Here is a 24,131-nt window from a genome sequence, read left to right on the forward strand (position 1 = left end):
GTTGGGTAGAACTTCCATACTATTTAAGTCACAACGATTACAAATGGGGAGGGGGAGGTCTGCAGAAGAGAGAAGAGAACATCTAACTGTGAATTCCTGTTCTCCATGGATCCAGGAAAGCATTCTAGATCCTTCATGTTAGCAGCTTTCCTTGGTACATGTGGCAAGGTCTTGCATTAACTCCTGCATAGCAGTTGAGGAACAGGGGTGGGATTTTTGATTGGAAAGCAATATGGGCACAAAGGGTTGAAAAACTCTCCCTTAATGCCGTGGTCACAATCTGAATCGCTGCTCCCTCACCCCCTGCGGCAGCTATTAAAATTTGAAAAAACAACTCCGCCAGACATCATAGGACGGCGTCTTATACTCAATCAGAGCATTGGTCCATCTAGTTCAATACTGTCTACCTGACTGGTGGCAGCTCTCTATGGGTTCACATGGGAGTCTTTCCCAATTGGAGACATGAAGGATAGAACGTGGGACCTTTTGCACGCGACACCCCTGCCCCTGAACTGCATCCCTTCCCTACTCATGAATCTCCCGTGTCACATTTAGTTTGACCCTTCTGATTCTTTGATGTGTGATGTTCAATCATGAGCATTCTTCAGGCAAACCCCACCACCACCACCACCACGTTGTATAATTGCAGTGTTGATATTTTACAACATTTTTTTACACATATATGAGTTTCTACTGAGAATATAATCACAAAACGTTTAAAAAAAAGTTACTTTTTTGTTGGATGCTTATGTGAAAAATATTTTCTTCTTCGGATCCATCCCACTTGTGGAAAAACAAATCTTATTCCTGCATGCTAATTCTACTACAGTATAATGACTAATCCCTTATACATGGAAAGTGGCAAACAGAAGGGTTCATGCACCCAGCATAAATGATTATGTACCAAATTCTGAACTCTTTTTTAAAAAAGTTATTTGGGACTATGTTAGACCAGACAAAAACCCACATCTGGGACTCCAATTAGTTTATCGGAACGTCTACATATAATCTGTCATCATGCGGAATAATCTTATCATATTCAGTCCCATATATCCCAGGTTAATATTCCTGTTTTTAACGGGTTTGGTTGTTCTTTACTTGTGAGTAACAAAATCCTAGCCAGCTGCAGAAAATGGACTTTTCTTTCATCAGGAGAACTTGGTCGCTCCATGCCGATCGGCGTCTCTGTCCCATCAAATTGTCCGTTTAACAGATGAATGTTCAGTGACTCAGTGATGCTGAGTTTGTAAAAAATCTGAAGTAAACAGTTCTGGGGTCAGCTCAGGTAGACAGTGGAACTAAATGGATGTCTCCCATAGCTGTAAGAGGAGAAAGTTAAAATAAACCCATTACAGGAGAACAACATGTGACACCTATGGGATAGGAACTTTTCTGGGTTAAAACGTAACAAGCAATGTGGGCCAATGGACAGAAATCAAGTTCAAGTTCCACCCCTACCATGGACTCATTGGTTGGATCCCAACTGGGCTGGTGGAACATACTTCCCGGCCCCGTCCTCCCCACAGGAGCCCCTCCAGCCCCCAAACTGCTACACAGAAAGTTGGAGAAATGTGCTGTCTAGCTCCTTCCTATCTCTCCTCTCTCATCTCACACTATCGCCCCGCTCGTGCTCTTCGCTCCTCTGATGCCATGTTTCTCGCCTGCCCAAGGGCCTCTACTTCCCTTGCTCGGCTCCGTCCATTTCTTCTGCTGCCCCTTATGCCTGGAACGCTCTTCCAGAACATTTGAGATCTACAAGTTCAATCGCAGCTTTTAAAGCTCAGCTAAAAACTTTTCTTTTTCCTAAAGCTTTTAAAACTTGATTTTGTTCTGACTTTATACTGTTAGTTTTACCCTACCCAGTGCCTGTTTACCCTACCCTGTGCCTGTTTGCATTCTCTTCCCCTCCTTATTGTTCTACTATGATTTTATTAGGTTGTAAGCCTATGCGGCAGGGTCTTGCTATTTACTGTTTTACTCTGTACAGCACCATGTACATTGATGGTGCTATAGAAATAAATAAATAAATAAATAAATAAATAAATAAATAAATAAATAAATAAATAAAAATAATAATAATGGGGTAGGGTGTAGGTAGAGAGGCACCTACAAGCAGACTTCCATTCATGGGGAGGTGCTTCTTTTGGGGAGGGTCTTGCCCTGTTCACCAGGGTAAGATGGACAGGTGGGTAGGGTGACCATATGAAAAGGAGGACAGGGCTCCTGTATCTTTAACAGTTGTATTGAAAAGGGAATTTCAGCAGGAGTCATTTGTATATATGGAGAACCTAGTGAAATTTCCTCTTCATCACGACAGTTAAAGTTGCAGGTGCCCTGCCTTCTTCTAAATCTGGTCACTCTAGTATAGCACCTGCACTTTAACTGTTGTGAGGAAGAGGGAATTTCATTATTATTATTATTATTTATTTATATAGCACCATCAATGTACATGGTGCTGTACAGATTACACAGTAAATAGCAAGACCCTGCCGCATAGGCTTACAACCAGGTTGTACAACCAGGTTCTCCATATATACAAATGACACCTGCTAAAATTCCCTTTTCTATGCAACTGTTAAAGGTACAGGAGCCCTGTCCTCCTTTTCATATGGTCAATCTACAGGTGGGCGACTTTCTGTTGAGCATTTACAGTGGGCTACTGTGAGCAGGAGGGAGCACAGAAGTGCACTACTCCCAGCTCAGACGAATACACCTCAACCTGAATCCAACCCATTGCGTGACCTAAGGTGAGCCACCTTTACCTGAATCCAAACACGTAGAAGACCCAATGAAGACTGAAAGAAGACGTGATGCTTACCCTAGCACCTGCTCTGCTGGCCTTTTTCTCCTCATCAGGAAGTGGAGGCATTGGGTAGGGGTATTTTCTGCTGGAGGCAATGGAACCAGTAGATGATGATGGGGACTTTGCTGGAGAAAGAGTCCTGAGGTGTTGAAAGAGACAGAATAAACAGAAAATCTTGGGGCACCGGCCTTTTAGCAGAAATTGCAACTACTGTGAAGTTTTGTCGAGAATTTCATTCAATCCCTCAGCTGTATATAGCTGGAAGGGAAAGCCAAAGGCTTTCAAAGCCATAGTTTTGGGGAACAATTCACTAGGCCTGTCTCCCACACCATTCTCGTTCTTTTAAATGGAGACTTTGCAGGAGATGCTCCCAGGGGAACTGTGCCCTTTGCCAGCAATTAAGCAATATGAAAGAGATTAAACTCCTTGTACCATTTTATGCATCAAAAGCAGCAATCAATTTATAAAAAGGAGATAATGATTTACAACAAACCAGAGTTTGTGTAATATAGCGGCTGAGAGGCTGAGCTGTGAATGAGCTTCTGGTCCAAATCTCACCTTAGCCTAGATAATTTTAGGGTGCAATCCTATGCTTATTTAGAAAAACGTCCTACAAAACCTAGCATGCCCCAACTGGTCAGCCTGGCTGGGGCATGCTGGGAGCTGTAGGACTTTTTTCTGTCTATATATGCATAAGATTGCACTCTAAAGCAAGCATTCTCTCAGGCCATAGCTAGACCTAAGGTTTATCCCAGGATTGTCCTGGGGTCAAACCTGTTCATCTAAGTGCCACACAGGGCATCCAGCGCTCAGGCAGGGATGAACCCGGGATGATCCTGGGATAAACCTTAGGTCTAGCTACGGCCTGAGTCAGCCTCAGGCTGAAATATGGGGATAATGATACTGGTCAACTTTTTAGGTTTGTTCTAAGGATTACTGAGGTAATGCACATGACGTGCTTTGAAAGTATGATTATTATTTAGCTAAAAATAACTCCAATATACATAAAAAGCACAATGTTATCAATGTATCTTTGTACTGGGCCAGATCTACAACAAGCAGGATATAACACTTTGAAAACAGTTTGAAAATGGTATGTGGAATGTGTCCTGGGCCTGAACAGTTGTCAATACCGTTATAAAGCAGTAGTGTAGATCCTGCCCTGGTTGAGGAAGTGATACCAGAGAGAAGTATTTTTAAAAGCTTTTGCATACAGAAGGATCTCTTCTGTGACCAATTATATTGACGCAGATCCAGCTGATAACTGTGCACCTACATCAAAGCAGTGGAGGCTGGTAGTCCGATGTCAGTGGGTTGATAAATCTGCTCCAGGTTTCAGTCAGAACCAATTAGAACTCTAAAGGAGCTAACCAATAGTGGGTGGATAGCTCATTTAGAGTTCTAACTGGTTCTGACTGAAACCCGGAGCAGATTCACCACCCTGCTGACATCGGAGCCACCAGCCTCCACTGTTTCAACGGCAGCCTGGCTCAGACCTTAACCACAATCTTTACGCATGTCTCCTCGGAATTAAGCCCTGTTGCATTCAACAGAGCTTAATCCCAGGTGTGTACAACATGGGTGGGCAAAAGGTAGCCTTTCAAATGTTTAGGACTTCAACTCCCAGAAGGCCCTGCCAGCACGACTGTCAAGAGTGCTGGGAGATGTAAGTCCCAAGCATCTGGAGATCTGGATTGCAGCCCACGTTGCTTAGAAATAACACAGCAGATCCATTTGTTAAGACGTTGATACAAAGGCATGCAGTTTAGAGGCCCAAACAGTTAATTATGAAGAAACAAAGGCAAAGACAAAGTGCTGAATTGATAGGCATGCAAGCGTCATCCAGTGCACATTGGTTCCAGCCAAAGTAAGAGTCTGATGGGGTGGGGGAGGGTAGACAAAAATGGACTGATTAGTCAAAACCATCAGCATTTCTGTGTAAGGTGAGTAAGGTAAGCAGCAGCAAGTCAATGTCTGCATCACATGGAAAGCATTCTTTTTTTAGGTCAGTAAAGCTCCTGTACTTTATTGACTGGAATTTCACCCACAAGGACAGGGAACTACGGAACTGTCTCAGAATCAGATTCTAAACCACCCCCAGATTCTACACCTCCACCTTCCCTAGCCAGCTCGGTTAATGGCCGAGCTGACTAGAGATGATGGGAGTTGTAGTCCAGCACCTCCGGAGGACATCAGGTTGGGGAAGACAGTTCTAAAACTGTCAGAGTGCTAGGAATTCCCAGTTTGGATCCTGATTTAGTTATACTTAGAGGTGCTCTGTTGAAAACAATGGGACTAAGTTAGTCAATACTAACTTACATCCCATTAATTTGAATGGCCCCACTCTAAGTATGATGCAAACCCGAATCCAGTATGATGCAAACTGGAACGTGCGCAAGAAAACATAAAAGCCTTGCTCTAGCATATCCATGATATACTCAAGATTATAATTGTGAATGTCTATATTTCATTAGTGATCTTATTGTGTTCCTGTTACATGTATTATTCTTTTTTGTTGCCTGTATGCTTTAACTTTATTTCAAAATAAAACTCCATGGGTAAACATAAAAGCCAGAAACACAGCTGGTCTCAGACATTCCGTTTTCCTAATGAAATATGACAAATACTCCACCCAATCTCAGTCCTCTGCTCACAACAGCCCCATCTGGCTTGCTGGGCAGAGGTAAGGACTATCTTTTATTTTTTTACTCCAGATCAGATGGCTGTGCCAGCTGCTTGCTTGAATCCCTTGCTCGCCCTCCTCTCCATGCAATTCGGATCCTGTTTCCACATGTGACACTGGCACAGCTGCCTCAACACCACTGTGGGTGATACCTTCATTTTCTGCCCATTAGTTCAGTTTGTCTGTGTGACGTAACCCTGCAGCGTCTCCTAACCATTAGTAACCCACTCAGAGGACATTTGTTCTCGGGCAGAAAAACAACAATATCAATAGTAGGTGGAAGAGGTAGACATGACCCGGAGAAGCAGAGCAACCACTGAACTCTAGAGCATATTCAGCAGAACAATTTCAAAATTAACCCACAATTTGAAATTATTTCTGTGTGTACCACTTGCAGAATGAATTGCCTATGTTCAAAAAGGAGGTTATTCTTGGACAAATTCATGGAAGCAAACTAGACAATGGAGTGGGATGGTAGAACTCTGAACTATACCTCTGACCTTCTCCACCTCCACCCCCAATAGGGTGGGGGAAGAAAAGCTCCCTGCATAGAGTAAATTCGTCAGGGTGAGGGCATTGCTAAACATTTTCCTTGATGTGCTAGTTTACTGCATGCAGTGAATTTATGTGGAGCAGCATTCAGAAATATAACACACAGTTTCAAGTTTTACAGTCCACAATCCTGCCATCTCAGTCTATTCTCTCATTCAGCTCTAATTAGAGTAACTAAGCACCTATTCAACTACACTATTCCGACAGAGAGTGGCTGTGACCTATGAGTGAACATATTGGCTGAAGAATTCCCACGAATAGGGTATGAATCATATAACAGTGATTCTGTTCTGCTTCAGACCTATCATTTTCAAACACAAATCCTTTATTGCTGATCCAATTCCACTCCTCCTCAAGTTTGTCAAAATTCACTTTGAAGTATAACATTTAAAGACCGTTTCCTCTTAAGGTCCTCACAATGCTTGACAACAGCACAAATGCCACACATTATTTGCTTTTTGTAGAGGATTCAAGACTTACGCTATGTCCGGACAACACAATAGTCAATGGTGGGTTAGTAATCAACTCCACAGTTGATTATCGAGGGGGTACTCTCCACACGACATTATTATAATCAGCCATGGTGTGGATTAAGGCCAGCATTGAGTTGTCAACGGTCCGTTTGATTGACACATCTCCCCCCTCTCCCCGCCCCTCAGTCCTCCGCTGGTATTCCATCAGCCATTGCGAGTTTTGCCAGCTAGACTAGAGCAACAGCTACCGATTTGGTCACTTGTGCCAGGGGACTTTGTTGTCACTGAAAATAACCAACTATGTGTGACAAAATAGTCAATGGTGCCCGACACAAGACATGATAACCAACAGTTGCTCAAAACTCTGCACAGCGTTGGTTATTTGCATTGGTTATTTTGCCCGAATAACCAACCATGGTGTGAAAAAGTCCAGACAGATGACACAATAACCAACCGTTGACTATTTAACCCACCGTTGGTTATCATGTCGTCTGAACTCAATTTGTGGGTTTTCTCTGAGATTTAATGCTATGTCAGTGATTTACTTCCATATTGAGGACTGCACCCTTAGGTTCCAATCCTATGTATGCTAACCTGGGAGTAAGCCTCACTGAACACAGTGGCGACTTCTGAGTAAACATGCATAGGACTGAACGGATAATCTTGCTCAGTACTAAATCAGTATTTCAGACCAGCCAGAGTTTCTCTACAAATATGTATCGTACACACAAAGAGTTATTTGTTTTAAAGGCGACTGGGTAGATGATTTTCGAAAACTACGATGTATAAACTAATTGCATGGTTGCTGAGGTGTTGCATGAGACACTGCGCAGGGGTGATTATACACAATTTAAGCAGGGGTACTCCCCTATGAGCAGAACCAAGGTGGATTGGTCCACTCAAGGTGGGCTTCACTGCCCATGTTTCTATGCATAGGTAAGCCTGCTTGAATTCCGTATGGGCCCCCTTGCTCAGTGTCTCATGTGACACCCCTGGAAGTATGCAATTAGCTTAGACATCTTGGGCAGCCATGGTAGGCAGCACAGCCCACCACCTCAATTCTGCTCAGAGACCCCAAACCTGCCACCCAAGCCCTGGCCTGCAAGGGAGGAAAAGCTTACCCTGGGACCCAAGATTAGGGTGACCACATGGAAAGGAGGACAGGGCTCCTGTATCTTTAATAGTTGCATAGAAAAGGGAATTTCAGCAAGTGTCATTTGTATGGATTCAGCACCTGGTGAATATCCCTCTTCATCACAACAGTTAAAGGTGCAGGAGCCCTGCCCTCTTGACCACATACAAAAGAGGGCAGGGCTCTAGCAGCTTTAACTGTTGTGATGAAGAGGGAATTTCACGGGGTGCTGGATGCATACAAATGACACCTGCTGAAATTCCCTTTTCTATACAACTGTTAAAGATACAGGAGCCCAGTCCTCCTTTCCATGCAGTCACTCTACCCAAGATGGGATGGGGTAGCAGGCAGCAGTTCCTTAGAAGTTCCTTTTTGCCCTGCACATCTTTCTAAACTGGGCAAGACTTTGGCAGCTGCTTTTCTGCCAGGAATCATGTGGGTTGCAGTTTGGTCTCCTTGATCCCTGGCAGAAGAGAAGCATGGGGGGGGGGCGTGGAGAAGGAAACCCCACCCCCCACCCCGGACACCTTCCTTCTTTGAAGGAGCCGCCAATTGCTCTCTGGTCCTAGCCCCACGAGGGGACCAGGACAGGTGGAAGTGGAGGAAATCAGGCTCCTTTGAGTGTTTTTAAAACACTCATCCCATCCCAAGGGTTTTGATGTTTGATTGGAACACTAAATTGCCTCCATTCCCCATTCCTACATGCAAGCAGACTACAGTGTTTTCAAAACGGAGTGACAGGAGTTGCACTCGATGCAGCTTGCTTCTATCTTGTTTATAAAGTGCCACAATATGAGCCTGGTAGCCCTCACACTGAGTATTTTGTATTGAGCTAAATCCAGGGCAAAAAGATTTAAAACAGTCAATAGAGAACTTCCCCAAATTAAACCCAACATGCTGAAATGCCCTTCCAAACTACTTTCCTAGCACCCTAGAAGATGGGCGATTCCACCCTTGCAAGCCAGGTTTATAGCTCAGAATCCTTTCCACCATTTTACAGGAGATTTGTCATTCTCTAGTAATCCATTGCACTAATTCCATCTAACATGGACTAAATTCCGCAATATTATTATTATTGCATTTATATCCCACCTTTTTTCCTCTTAAGGAACCCAAGGCGGTGTACATAATCCTCCTCTCCATTTTATCCTCACAACAACCCTGTGAGGTAGGTTGGGCTGTGAGTCTGGGACTGGCCCAAAGCCATCCCGTGGGTTTCCATGGCCAAGTGGGGACTAGAACCCAGATCTCCCAACGCCCAGTCCAACACTTTAGCCACTAGCAATAGACTCTGTCCTATCATCCCTCCCTGCAATGTTATTTTCTCCCAGAGCCAACTTCCAGCTATTCATCCCACATCAGAACCTTCCCTATCGCAATGTACATTGGAACCAGTTATTCAAAATCTCACTAGTTTTCCTGCTCTATTTCCATGAGAATAATATAAGATGTTTCGTATTTCAAGCACAGAAAGTCCATCTTCAACTTCAGAAAACATTTGAAAATCCAAAAATGCTTATGGACATTTTGCTGGTCATGAAATCACACAGGATGTGTTAGAGAGGAGGAGAGAGGAAAAAGATGGCAAACGTCAAGGCAACAAGTACACAAACAAATGAAGTGGAAAACCTCTTCCTTCCTGGGTGCAATAATGTGATCTGTTCTGTGCTGCATTGTCAGAAAACAATCAGATGACATAAATTTATTTATTAATTTGTGATATTTATATACCACTGGTTATAATAAAATCCCAAGCGGTTTACATATGAATATTAAAATCACATTTAAAATGCAGTATTTAAAAAAATCCAATATACATTTAAAAAAATCCCAAGAGACAAATCCTGCGGATTTAACTGTTCCTCACATGATGATGAACAAAGGTGTTTGAGTAGAAATTTTAACATGGGGCTGTCTTTTAACCGGTGCTGGCTCCAGGTTTTGGAGACCGCTTGGGCAAGATACCCTCAATGGGTCCCCTCCCTCATTTAGTCTACCTCCTTATTGCCATTGTCACCAGCTGCTACTGCTTTGCTTCATCCTTATTATTATTATTATTATTATTATTATTATTATTATTAATCTCTTTCTCGCTCATGGCAGTTTTTCTAGACAAATATGATGGGCTTTGCCAAGTCATTCTGTCTTTTACAGATTCAGGAATTTCCTGACACTTGAGCATGTATTAATTATGACTGCTTTCTGGATGTTGGTGTGGATGTATTTTGGTAGGCCCAGTTTCTGAAGGTTTTCTGTATAGTTTTTTGTGACTAATGGTATAATTGTGACCTTTTCCTGTTGCCATAGTTCTTTGACTTCCATGACCAGTGGTGTATATTTTTCTCTCTTTTCCTCTTTCTTTTCAACAGCATTTTTGTCATTTGGTATTGCTATGTCAATGAGGTATGTGTGTTTTTCTTTTTTGTCTATGACCGTTATGTCTGTTCGGTTGCAAGGTATTGTTTTGTCAGCATGAATTGTTCTGTCCCAGTATATTTCATGATCTGCATTTTCCAAGATTGTTTTGGGTGAGTATGTATAGAATGGTGTAGGTTGTTTGATAAGATTGAATTTGATGGCCAGTGGTTGGTGAATTATTTTTGCAACTGTATTGTGTCTGTCTGTATAGTCCATTCCTGCCAGAATTGCATTTGAATACCGCCCCATAGCCGAAGCTCTCTGGGTGGTTTACATAATATTAAGACACTTAAAAAGAATACATTTAAAACCACTATAACAACTTTAAAAACTGTGAGCCTAAAAAAACAGACACAGGCTAATTTCATATTGATAAATGCCTGGGAGAAGAGAAAAGTCTTGACCTGGCACCGAAATAATACCAATTTCAGCGCCACGCAGGCCTCATCAGGGAGCTTGTTCCACAGTTGGGGGACCACCACAGAGAAGGCCCTCGCCCTTGTTGCTGTCCTCCGAGTTTCCCTCAGAGTAGGCACCTGGAGGAGGACCTTAGATGTTGAGCGTAGTATACAGGTATTGTGGTCCCAAGCTGTGTAAGGCTTTATAGGTTAAAAACAGCACCTTGAATCAGGCTCAGAAACATACAGGCAGCCAATGCAAGCCTTGCTCTATGAAGAACTCCCGCTGCCACATCAGTCTATGCAGTGCACGTGGCATGATTATCGCACAGGGCAGCCAAGCAAAGAGGCACTTGGCATTCTGCAGCACTGAGACCCACTGGTGGGTCCCAACCCACAAGTTTGAGAAACACTGCTCTAACAGATATGCCAGGGACATGCTCTGATTGTATACAATAGTATACATGCATACATTTCTGCTTTTTCCACTACGATCAATATTTGGATCCCCCCAAATGTGCCACCTCTAAGGGAGGCTCAGAAGGTGGCAACCATGAAGGGCAATGGAATGAGCTCCCCACTGAGGCTTACCTGGTGTCAACACTGTCATCTTTTCACTGCCAGGTAAAGACCACCCTCTACTCCCAGGCATTTAACAGTATATGATGAGACTTCTATCTATGTCTGCTGTTTTAGAACAGGACTATTAAGAAAAAATGTTTATTTAAATTGTTTTAGCTGTTTACATTATTTTAATTTTTCTGTTTTTATTATGTTGCATATTGTATTTTTTATGAATGGCTGTAAACTGCCCAGAGAGTTTTGGCTATGGGGCAGTATAGAAATTAATTAATTAATTAATTAATTAATTAATTATATGAAGCTCAAATGAGTTCATTCCTATTTTATCACCAAAGTCAAATTCTGCTGCTGCAATTCAACACTTTGTCTTTTCTAAAGGCATTGGGTAGACTAACATCACATTCTTCCACATGTCTACTCAGAAGTAAGTCCCATCAGCTTACTTTTTCCAGGTAAGTGGGTGTATGACAGTAGCCTAACAGAGCAATCTTATGCATGTTTACTCAGAGGTAAAACTTGCTGTGTTGCATAGCACTTACACACAGGTAAGTGTGCATAAGATTGCAGCCTAGGTGTATTATGAAGCTACTGGCTACAGTATACTAGATTCTAGTTGTCTTGGTTAATGTTACTTGATTAGTGGTAGACATAGATCATGCCCATAAGACATTATTTGGCATTAAATGAAGAGAAAGCTACTAAAAGCTAGAGATGGTGATAGGAAAGGCATGCACTATGAACATCCTTTTCAAGCGGCTTCATTAAAACGTTCAGAAAAGAATTATACTTGCACAATGAAGCCCCAAAAAGACACCAGAAGGAAGCAAATGAACATTGGAAGAGACAAGATAAGAGCCCCCATCACATCTGGAATATGCCGGAGCAGCTCTTAAAGATGATAGAGAATTAATTTACAAAATACCTAAAGTAGGGTCCTTCAGTGTTTTTATTCACATCTTCTACCCACTTAGCTACATTATATTCTCTTTTGAACCATGGGCTTAAATACCTGCAAAAAGCAATGGAAGGAATAGAGAAAGCAGAAGAAGAATAGAGAAATATCTGAGAACACACAGCACACAGCTCAGTAAGGATGCTTTCATTCCTCAAATGCCAAGGGGTTGGGTAAAACAAATCAGCATGGATGTGGGACGAAGAAAATCTGAGCCCCGGGAGTTCACAATGAATTCCCTTGGAAGTTAATTTAGGAATACAGTTTCAATTTACCCATGTGTTCAGGATCCTAGCCTTCAGACCCAAGGAGAACTACCTACCCATCTCTGAAATCTCCAGAAATCTCAGTTGGGATGCAAACAGACTTAGAATATGACTTTGTGCAGGGATGGAGAACAACTTTCAGCCCAAGCGCCAAATTCCATTTCAGAGAAGCCCTTGCATTCCGGTGATGGGCTGGGGCAAAGGGGGTGGGGACAGGAGACCAGAAATACAGGTGTATTTTAGCTTAAAGCTCTTACTTCCAGTAACTAAGCTTTGGGAGAGGCAGTCTAACCCTTTAGAATGGATTAAAGGAAAACTGCACGAAAGCTAGGAAACATCCATGGATTGGTGGTTGGGGGGAAAGGGGGGTGAAGCCTCCTGGGTAACCCTTGAAGGGTGAATTGAGACCTCCAGAAGGCCAGATTTGCTCCCCCAGGAGGCCCAGATTCCCCCCTCGCTGGCCTGAGGATCTATAACCTAGACTTTGTGCATTGGGCGAGCAGAGAGGACACCCTTAGTGCCTCTATTTGCATTTTCTGGGTCATGGCTAAAATGGGAAGCTGTATGTCCCACCCAACAGGGAGATGCGCAAAGTCCAGGTGCTCCCAGCAACTGTCTTTCCCAAAGTGAGGACTATTTTAACCTGGCCAGTTTATAAGTCTCTCCTGATTGGCTTCAGGCTAGTCATTTTATCTCAGTCCTACATCTTTAACCGAACACATACAAGGGATGAGATAAAGAAACGTTAACAGTGTCGTGCTCTAGGCACATGAGTAGTTATACACAAATATAAACCACCTGTCCTGGATGCTGGTTGATCTGAGGGAGGCTAGCTGAGAGGTGGTCCCTGATTTATAGCAGGGCGGTGAACATTATGGTCTTTCAGCTTTTTCCACTGCTGCAATTCCAAAGAAACCAAATCTACATGAAGAGGCAGGAAATCTTACTGACTTGCAGACAAAGGTGGGCTCTTTGGCCGGTGCACAAATTATGGCTGCCCTACAAGAAGCTGCTTTGCATCGAAACGCATGGCAGCCATTGGGTGTATAAAGGCCCACCACACATTCGACTATCTTCCCATCATGTGAACACAGAGAAGGAAAATGAAGAAAATGGCTGATTCTGTGTGGTGAACTGCTGCACGCGCAACCAAGCCTGCCATGTGGTGGCACCCCCTGAATGGAGTGGTTTAGGCTGCGCTCCTGTGCACACTTACTTGGGAGTAATCTCCACTGAGAGCAATGGGTTTTACTTCTGAGTAAACATTCACAGGGTTGCAGAGTTAGAGGAGCCTTTGTGTGTGTGCATCGAGTCTGGTCTCATGAGTGCCCATACTCTGTGCACTACAAATCCCATGAATCACTGTGTACAGCATTTGGCCAATATGCATCTTACTCCCAACTCTTTCTAAACTCCAGTTCTGGTCACCACATCATGCAAGATGTTACTCTCAGGGTGAAAATGTCCGGACTGGCATCTAACTGCCAATCTTTACCAATAGACTTTTATTTAATTATACTGGAACCCTTACAACTTTGTAATAGTATAGGATCTGGTAATGAGTTCTTGCTTGGTTTAAAGGATGGGTAGACAACACGCCCCTCCCCTGGGGCTACATGTGGCCCCTTTGCCTTTTTTTGAAGCCCCTGCCGCCAGATTTTACTGGCGGTGGTGGTGAGGCACATGGAGAGCATATGTCTTGTTTTCATACAAAATTGTGTTCCCCTGTGGCTCCAGCAGCATGATTCCGCATTAAAGGCACGCAATCCTCACACATCTTGCTTTAAAGCAAAACTGCAGGTGTTTTTTTCCTCATCGCTGAAATTAGGTGGCAATTCAACGGCAATGATTCCAGCAGAGTGTGTGTGTGTGTGCGTGCATGTAGGGGTGGGGGGCGGAATTGTGTGAATATGAGTTCTGGCAGGGAATTGGCCCCAGGCCTCTGAAGTTGCCCACAACTGGTTTAAAGTAAAATTTATTACTACTGCTACTACTACTGCTACATTAATTTTGCTTGTTCAAACCAATGCTGACCATTTTAAAAGTCTGTTTCAATGTATCTGGGGTTGATATGCAGCCAGGGGCCCTGACCTCCTGCAAATTACATCAAATTAAACTGCACCATGTCATCTCTTGGGCTCACCAAGACTCTGGAGAATCTCAGGTTTTGTTTTATAAAAAAAGCCATTTGCAGGTCGTCATGTTTATGGAGAAAGGGGCAATGGAATCTGAATGAGACTTCCAAAGACAAGTACATTTTTTTAAACCCTTCCTCTCCTCCCCACCCTAAATCTTTAGTCTCTGCTTATCAATGGGCTTCTCCACCTGAGTGATTTATTGCACACTCATAATTGGACACTCGTGGAAGTCTGTGGGTCCTTTTCATGATGTCATCAACCTCTGATGCCCCTCCCACCATTTTCAAGCAGGAATCCACCATTTGATAAACTCCCAAAAATGCAATAATAAATGGAAAGCATGTTATAAAGCATCGCCATCTGCTGGTGGTAAAATTGAAACATATGGGAAGGAACCAGAAAAAAGAGGAGGGGGAAGTGTATGTATTGTGCTCATTGTTAAACCCGTGAAGACTCCGGAAGTCAGAGGTCCGGTAAGGCTGCAGGATTTTTGCTAAATGTGGAGAAGCCCAATGCCTCACAAATGGATAATCCCCTTGCCTTTCTACTATTCCACTATATGGCAGTGTTTGGGATGAAACTCATGCCCATTTTTTCCCTTCTGCTCCATATAAATCAACATCCAACTTGGTTAATTTATTAAATACAATAATCGGAATTTATCTGCATAATTCTGCCTATGCTAAATAAATTCCGCCCCAGCCCCAGCCCCAATCACATAAGCACAGGTACAGCTTTAATTCTCTATCAGCCATAATTGCTTCTAATGAAATCTACCGATTTAACAACAGGTCAAAGCTAGGAGTGCTTTATGTTTCCCATCTCACTTCCTGATTAAAAAGTAAAAGTTAAAAGCACAGCCGCAAGGCAAATTGCTAGCAAAGCAACAGACTCATGGCAGGACATTACGCGCTCATTCGTATCTTGCAATTTGAGTGGGCTCATGCGAGAACGGATGCCAAACCTTTAACCTACACTTTTTATTGGAAAGGCTTGTTTGGTAACCATGAAGCACTCCTGAGCTGGATTTTATAATGAGGAAAGAGAAAGTTATAATGTACAACAGTTGCATGCTTTTGTTGCCAATAGAGTTTTGAGGCTTCTTAGTACCAAATACATACAGTTAAACTTCTGTTCCTTCTGATCAACCTGCAGCTGTAGTTTAATACCATGCCAGGTTGCAGAATTAAACCAGGAAAGAGAGTGATCTCCGGGGGAAACTGTGCATCAGTCATCATTGATATATTGTAACCCATCCGATGAAATGGTAAAACTTTGCTGGACGGAAAATAAGTTCTTAAGCCTACCGCTAAAACTAAACCAATGGCTTGATTTGGCTTGCAGTGCAACATGCAACAATGCAAAAGGTCCAGGTTGATAAGAGGGGGTGGGGTGGGGAAGATTACACATCAGGCCAGCAAGAGAGAGGGCTTAGCTAGCACTGCAGTCAGCAGAAGAATCTCCAAGCAATCAAAGGCGATTTTGCCACAGTGAAACTTCTGGGAAGGGACTTTTAATGGGATAAAAATGGCTGCCCAAAATGGAAGGGCAGTTGGAACTGACCTGCGTTGCAGATGCCCTGTCTGGGGGTGGTGAGAACCCCCTTGGCTTAGGCCTTGGGGCGAGATTTGGTTGGTGTGGGAAAGCCCAGGCTCAGAAGCATGGGATACCCTGCTGCAAAAACACAATATATAATAGGGAAAAAAGTTCTAAGCCAAAGGTTATATCATTTATAACAATGAGGAAGATGCACACCTAAAGGCAAAGTTAGTACAAATTAACAGAGAAAGCTAGTATAGCTACCCGGGAAAGTAATTCACTGTGACATGCTTTAACACATGCTTTTATGCAAACTGTCAAAGTCTTCATTTTCATAGATAAGAAATGTTATTCTACACAACTACCTATTTACATTTGAAGAAAACATTGGTTAATGTATTATCTTCATAACTCTATAGAATTAATACATTTACCAGGTCAATTTAAAACTGGCGAAAGGAAATTATTCTCATAGAAGTGGACTTCCACCTACAGAAATGATAGTCTGTTCCACTAACACATCTAAACAAATTGTCTGCTTTATAGGTCTGATATTTGGGACCAACATGGCAATAAAACCAAGCATTATCAAGAGATGTTTAATAAAATCCTCCAAAAGCATCGGGATGGTGGTGACTGGATTATAAACCATGGTTTATCGTGTTGTGAATGAGCCTTGCCTCCACTCTCATGTGCTACCCATTTCCCTCTGGGATGGCGGAGAGCAAGAGTTCAGAAGCGTTCATTCCTGGTTTCGATGAACCATAGTTCGTCCAACTGTGGTTAATCTTAACAGTGGTTTGTGTGATACAAGCCAACTTCCAGTTGTGGTTTGAATAGTTGGTTAACGGAAACTGGAAGTGAAAACTCCTCCTCATGGCCCTGCCAGCGGAGGAAGGGAGAGCACAAAAGCTTGGAGAAAAGCTAGGTTCATTCTTGCCGTGGTTTATCATGACACCCAAATACAGCTATTGCATTAAAACAAAATACCAGCATAACCAGGTTGCTTCACTAAATCAGTAGCACTGGGGGGCAGTTATAACCATGTGGTTAACATTTTATGGGTTACCAGAAGGACTCACAGAGACATAGATGACTTGTTATACTCATTCCAGTTTACTGATAAACTTTTCCTTTGGCTCATTTTGAAGAGGGGTGTCAGTCGCACCCAGATCGCACTGTTGCGCAGGTTGTGGCAGCCACATGTTCACCAAAATTATGCATGTCTACATGTGGCTAGTTTGATACATTTATTTGCACATGCAAATGCTCAATTTATGCACATATGAACGGTATTGCACAAACAATTTAAATTATTTTAGATAATCTTACTTAGCAATACATAGTTCTCTATTACTGTCTGTGATATGAAACTACCAGGCAAATTAACACATGTGGGAAAGCATGCACATCTTTCTGCACGTCTAATATCTTGTGGAACTTTTTTTGGGGGGGAGAGCAGGGAGGCCATGTTATTCTAAACAATTTATTTAAAATGTGCATCTAATGGGAGACAAAGCATATCAAGAATTAGGAATGATCCAGATGGCAGAACTCTGAGGTAAGAGATAGGACTTCGCTGTATATATGTTAAAATGATTTTTATAAGCAAAGATGTTCGCTCTGGAATACATCACATGATCCCTAACATGTCCTTAATAATAACATTTGGCTTATGAAAATAAAGTGTCAAAGGCCCTTTTTACACCTAAGGATAATCCCAGGAAAATGGAGGGATCGTCCCTGCCTGCTCCCGGGATCCCTGTGCATCATTTGGATGCAGAGGAATGATCCCGGAAAAAAGGGCAGGTGTAGAAACGGCCAAAGTTAACAGGCAGAAGAGTATATTTTAATCATTATAAATGAACTCTGCAGCAGGGTTCTTGTCGAATCTTTTTGTTGTTGCTACTGCTGCTGCTGTTACAGCATAGCCTAAAACATCCACTTTAATTGCTAGGGAAACCACATTTTTTTTAGTCAAGCAGGAGTCACCTTGGGATGCAGATTAACAGATTCCAGTCAGCTAGTGTTGGGAATGGTGTAGCACATATTGGTAAAGAGGAGTGGGAATTCAACTGGGTAGGCCGAAGAGAAAAAAAAAACTATTTATGGTCCAGCATAGGAGAAACCCAGGGAAACACACCTGTGGGGCTGGACGCTGACAGGAAGTGGCGTTTACCACCATGTTGTCTCTGTTACTGGAAAATTGCCACTGGAAACAAGAAACTAATTTAGGCCACACAAACTGCAGTCCTATACACATTTACAGGAAAGTCCCATTGAACTCAATTGGGCTTATTGCTGAGTATAGGATTGCACTGAAAGATCTGTCACAAAACTCAGGATGTGTTTTTTTTTTTTAAAACCCTGGGTCTTTGCGAATGAAATGGGAGTGAACAAGCATGCTGGCTCCTGCTGTCTGATTGCTCCCATTGGAAGTGGGAGGAGCAAAACAACCCAGAGACACTCCGTCCCTGGATTAAGCATGATGGGTGGACCAGGATTTCTGAGCTGTTGGGAGAGAGACAACCTATTACAACTCTGGGTTGTCTCTCCTCCAACAACCAAAAATCCTGGTTTGCATGTCATGCTTAACAACCCAGGGATAGAGTGGGAGGAGTGATCACTAGCAGGAGTGATCAAGTGGTGGGAGCGAGCACGCTCACTTTCTTCTGCTTTTTTCTCAACAATCCAGGGTTGTGATGACCAATCCAAGCCATAGTGTAAGCAGGCCATAGTGTCATTATATGGTTTAGTCACTAGGTGGCACTGCACTTAGTTGTATGTGGCTGTTCTGTTCTGTTTAGGAGAGACAATAAAATCCTTATCCAGCTTACTCTAAGCCTGTGATGACATTAAATATGTTCCTCAAGACTTCACTTTTGTTCACAGTCCATTCAGACAGTAAACCTCACATGGCGGACTCAAAGCAGACACTTCCCTTTTCAAAAGAAAAGAGGGCCTACTGAATTTGTCCAAAAGATCCGACCCATTGACTTAGAGTGAAAATCCCCTTCATAGTTATCTATTGTCTCTTATGGTGTGTTTATGAATTCTCAGATTAAGTAAGAAAAAGGGTCAGATACAACAGACCCTGTTATATCTGTGCCATGTTGAACACACGTCTTTTCGTATTTATTTATTTGTTTTAGTTTCGATAGTAACTTTTTAAAAGGAATGCGGAGGTCCAACATTCATCCTGTCAACGTAAAAGAGAGGGCTGATAAAAATGGCGGTTGGAATCTGATGTGCACATGATACTCCACAAAACAGGGGAGTGTCCCATTTCTTCCAGTGCCCCCATTCAAATGACACTGTTTAAAACCCTAAGGTGTTGTGAACAAGTTGGCGTGAGTAAGCATGCGGTTTCTCACTGCCCAATCATTTCCATGGGGGAAAAGCATCCCAGGTAGGGATGTCGGAGAAATCCACAACGGAATCAAATGAGTTCAGATTTCTATTAATCCAAATGTCCATCGATTCCCAAGTTGCACAGCGAAGCAGTTTATTTACCATCTAAAATTTTGCAGAAATTTAGTCATAGAAAAATACATAAAATACCAAGCAAAAATGGGCATTTTCCCCACAGGCTAAAGCATGAAAATGCAATTTGGGGAGGATTTAGCATATGGGGTGTGTACAAGTGCAAATTTGCGCATTTTCGCAAGTGTGAATTTGCGCATTTTTGCAAGTGTGAATTTGTGCAAATTCAGGAAACTAGAAAAAATATAATTCGCCAATGAAAAGTCAATGGAATGAAAGGCAACTGATAATCCAGGAAATGCAGCTGGAATGGATTTTAAAACATCTGTACATCTCTAATCCCAGGGACATTTCATTCTTAGGTTGTTTAGCATGATGTCCAAAGGAGGAATTCTGGGTTGTTGTGGGAAAGACAATCAGGAGTTGGAACCCATGGATTCCCCTAACAACCCAGAATTCCCACTTTGGATGTCATGCCAAACAACCCAGGAACAAAGAAACTCTGGGTTATTTAGCTCCTCCCACTTGCAGCGGGAGTGGTCAGGTAGCAGGGACCAGCATGTCCCCTCTTCACTCACAACTGAACAGGACCAATGTTAAGATGTGCTCATGCAAAAACCTTATTCCCAACCATGAAGCCAAGTAAGCTCTTGTGGAGCACAATGTGTGCATCCAAGACACTGTACACACATTGTTAGTAGCCATGTGCACACTGGGGCTCCTGAATCAGAGGAAATAGGATTTTCCATTTGGGCTGGAATCCAAGAACAGTGATGCAAGTTATAGCAGTGATAATAGAATGTGATGGACAAGCCTGTTTTCCTGTCTCTCCTGCTGTGGGGCTTCAGAGAAGTTTAACAAGCTAGCAGCATTTCTTAGACTAGACACATTGGGGTGGGTCAGAAATCTGGATTGGGACCATGGTGAAGATGAAGTGGCTACGTAACCATTTCTCCCTGTGCAGTTTTCCCAACAAACCCTCCTCCCCCAAACTATGATTTGCTTTCAAAAATGACACTGCAAGAACCGGCACCTTCAGGGGCAAATAGCAACTGGGGGGGGGGGGGAGAGCGTCAATGGGAAAGCTAAACAGGGGAACCCCCTCTCCCCTTTTCTAAGTGAAAATCCACCCCCAAAGCTGAGTAACAAAATTAGAAACTCTGTGGACAGAGTGAAGAGATCGTTACCATTGGTCATTATTGCTATTAAGAAGCCTACATGGGTAAACTCGGTGAATTTTAAAAATGTAGGGGAATGGGGGGGGGGGAAACAAATCTGTTACCACACCATTTACTATTCAGTACTTTCAGTCAGGACAGAAGTAATATTTGTCAAGTCCAGTTGGAACACTTAGTGGGAAGGTACTGAAACAGAATTAGTTGGGACAGCTTTTTCTGTTTTCTTTTCCAGCTAGAAGGTCAAACTTACTCAGTTGAATTAGACCGTGGCCTAAATCTTTTGCCCTTCACTTTTTTTCTGTTGCCTCCTATATTACCTGAAAAAGACAAAAGGATAAAAGAATGAAAAACAACTCCTTTGAAACCCAGGAAAGCAGCACCCCAGAAGCTATTTACCTTGGGTTGGATCCAGACTTAGTCAGCCTTAGAAGAGATCCAGTAAAGTCAATGGGAAACGCCAATCATTAACTCACATCCCATTGAGTTCAATGGGTCTACTGAGGAAAGCAGCACTCCAGAAGGTATTTACATTAGGTTGGATCCACAGTTGATCAGGCTTTGAGGAGATCCAGTGAAGTCAATGGGACAAGTCAGTCATGACGAACTTACACCCTATTGAGTTCAATGTACCTACTCTAACTATGACTAAATTGGGAGCCAACCCATTTACTTTTTTCTCCCTTTCTTTCTTCTCACTCCCCAAACCTCCAGTAGCCCTACCTACCTGCCCTACTTGGAGATGTGAGAGACTAAACTGAGGCTTCCTGCATGGAAAGTATGTGTTTTGCAACTGATCTACAGCCATGGCTCTGGGACAGAGCACATGGTTTGCATACAAAAGCTCCCAAGTTCAAGCTCTGCCAACTCCAGCTAGGCTTGTGGGGTGGGGGAGTCAAGAAGCTTCAAGAGCCGTTGTCAATCAGTGTCGATAATATTGAGCTAGATGAACCAATGGTCTTGGCTTTATATCTGTCAGGTATGCTTTAGGGTGGATTCCTGAACTGAGCAGGGGGTTGGACTCAATGGCCTTGTAGGCCCCTTCCAACTCTACTATTCTATGATTCTATGATAAAGTGGCTTCCCAAACATCACACAGACACATCCTTTCGGCTGCCACTTCCCGCTTTCCTTTAAAATAAGGAAATGGAGTGATAGACAGCGGGGGCTGGGGCTCCGATTTCAGTGGAGCTGGTCATCCATTCTGGGTTTCAGTCTGAATCAACCAGAACTCTAAAGGAGCTATTCAAAGTGCTGAACCTATTTTGGGGCTAAGGCTCAGCACTTTGGACTGCTCGTTTAGAGTTCTGGCTGGTTCTGACTGAAACCAGAATGGATTCATTCACACACACACACACACACCCCGAAATCAGAGCCACCAGCTTCCACTAGTTATAGTAAAAGATTTAGGCTTGTCTGCTTTTTGATCTGTACTAAAGTAATCCTAACTAGAGGAACTTGACTTTACAGAGCTAAGAGTTTCAGTAGCAATGGTACAACAAGTGTTTTTACAATTCATGATGGGTTCTGTAGCTCAAGAGTATACAATAAGGGTCCAGTGCAGACATAACACTGGTTTTATGGCTCAGGACCACCTACTCTGTCCTCTTGTTGTCCTTTAGCCTCACTTTTGTAAGCATTTGAAGTGGGTTTACAAAACTGAAATGGTTTTGCAAACCCTGGTTGAAGAGAAGCATCAGCTGTGCATGTAACCATGTGCACATGGTTTGCCTTAAACCACAGAAAAAGAAAACTGATGGCATACGTTGGAGCCTGCCTTTCATTTCCTCAGAATGCCTTGGAACACTGTGCCCAGGGCATCCTGGGCAAGCAAGTGGTGGCCACGAGCTGGAAGCCATCAAGGTGAGCTTCCATCCTCAAACACATCAATAAAAATTCCCCCCAAACAGACATAATAACGACCCATTGAATAAAGCATAAGAACATAAGAAGAGCCATGCTAGATCAGACCAAGGGTCCATCTAATCCAGCACTCTTTTCACACAGTGGCCAACCAGCCGTCGACCAGGAACCCACAAGCAGGACACGGGTGCAACAGCACGGGCAGTGGGATTTCAGCTCAAAGTTCTTCACTATATTGTGTGGCAATGGAAGAGATCGGGGGGGATAATTTTATATCATTCCATTCTATGCCAATGCTGCTATGTTTTCTGCAGGAGAATCAAGAGAATATATGCAGATCCCTTTTAATTCCTAGTCAAGTGTACCACTATGGCTGAATTCATAGTGACAACTCTTAGAATGGAGTATAGTTTCCCTGTGTGTTTAGTTATTTAAGTTTAAGCTATATCTTTAAAATCCCAGTCTGCTCCAATGCCAAAGACCACAGAATAATTTAAAATTCCCAAAGTGTGCACAAGAGGTTTGTTCCTGTGCAGTACAACGATACCATCAACACTGCAAAGTGACGCAATCATCGTCCTAACCTTGCCATGAGTTACTCCTTGGTCTCCCATTTTGACAGATGTCCGAAAGGTTCTTTGCATCTTGGATTCTTTCACTCCATGAATGAGATAATCCGTTTGACCTAAAGTAAATAGCAGAAGTGGCATGAGATGGTTGGTTTGGGTAACTTCAGCTTCCAACAATGCTATCATTCACAGACTGACATTGTAGGCTGGGGTAACTTAAAGGTCTGTCTACAGCACCCGAAAACGTCTGCGTAAATTAGCAGTCCATGTACTTTTTTTTTTCATGCTGGCTAGGAATGATGGGAATTGTGGTCCAACACATCTGGAGGATACCAGGATGAAGAGGGCTATGTCCACTTAGGTCACATTCTTTCGCTCTTCGCTGATTGGAACACTGTGTTCCCTATAACACAGAGATTCTAATCTAGCCTTCATGGTTAAGTTTGTCTATGTAGTCTATCCCACTAATTGTCAAGAGGTTACCTGAACAGGAGTGCCAAACAACTGAGAGTTCTCATTACTCCAAGGTGCAAATACATGAGTCAGCCTCTGGTGCCTTTACAACTAGCTCTGGAGAGCAGTGCAGACAGGTGGCAGGAAATAATCCAAGAACAAAAGAAAGAAACAAGTTTCTTATACACCTGGCAAAGGTGCAACCCAAATCCTTCTCTTTTCCCACTTGGCCTTCCCTACAGGGAAACTGGGTGGAAGGACAGAATTTTGCCAGGGAGAAAATGTTTTCGTCTTCTCTTGCCAGGTTGAATTCTCTCTTACTGCCTTTGTTTCCCCAGAGGAAAATTGAGCCAGAAGTGATATTACACTTTGTAATACAAGAAGCACTGGAATTCAAACCTGCCTATGGATCTCATCCTCTGAAATGGCTTATGGAAATCAAGGAGGGGTGTGTGTGTGAGTGTGTGTGTGTGTGTGTGTGTGTGTGTGTTATTATTCCCCAATTCCATCTGTATTACCATTTTATGGGTTGTTAATAACCATCCTTTATAGCTTAGAATAGTCATATCAAACCCAGCATCCTCCAGATGTGTGAGGCTGAAGCTCCTATCATCCCCAGAAAGCAGGGCATTGACCATCCTGGCTGGGGAAG

The 24,131-nt window shown here is 42.9% G+C and overlaps 1 protein-coding gene across 9 annotated transcripts in view; it reads right to left on the reverse strand.

The window, feature by feature from the left end:
• Positions 1-300: 300 nt before the first annotated feature.
• ADAM22 (ADAM metallopeptidase domain 22) overlaps positions 301-24,131 on the reverse strand; it is a 170,481-nt gene continuing 146,650 nt past the window's right edge. For 5 of the 9 annotated variants that reach the window (XM_063127178.1, XM_063127223.1, XM_063127215.1 and 2 more), the window contains 5 exons: positions 23,042-23,142; positions 20,848-20,914; positions 11,964-12,050; positions 2,819-2,942; positions 301-1,319 (listed from right to left, as the gene is read on the reverse strand). In XM_063127178.1, the coding sequence (XP_062983248.1) occupies positions 1,299-1,319; positions 2,819-2,942; positions 11,964-12,050; positions 20,848-20,914; positions 23,042-23,142 (400 nt within the window). In that variant the 3' untranslated portion in view covers positions 301-1,298. The remainder of the gene's footprint in view (positions 1,320-2,818; positions 2,943-11,963; positions 12,051-20,847; positions 20,915-23,041; positions 23,143-24,131) is intronic. The other 4 variants (XM_063127241.1, XM_063127233.1, XM_063127205.1 and 1 more) reach the window with 1 other exon arrangement.

Source organism: Elgaria multicarinata, chromosome 1, assembly GCF_023053635.1.
Source record: "Elgaria multicarinata webbii isolate HBS135686 ecotype San Diego chromosome 1, rElgMul1.1.pri, whole genome shotgun sequence".
Lineage (NCBI taxonomy): Eukaryota > Metazoa > Chordata > Lepidosauria > Squamata > Anguidae > Elgaria > Elgaria multicarinata.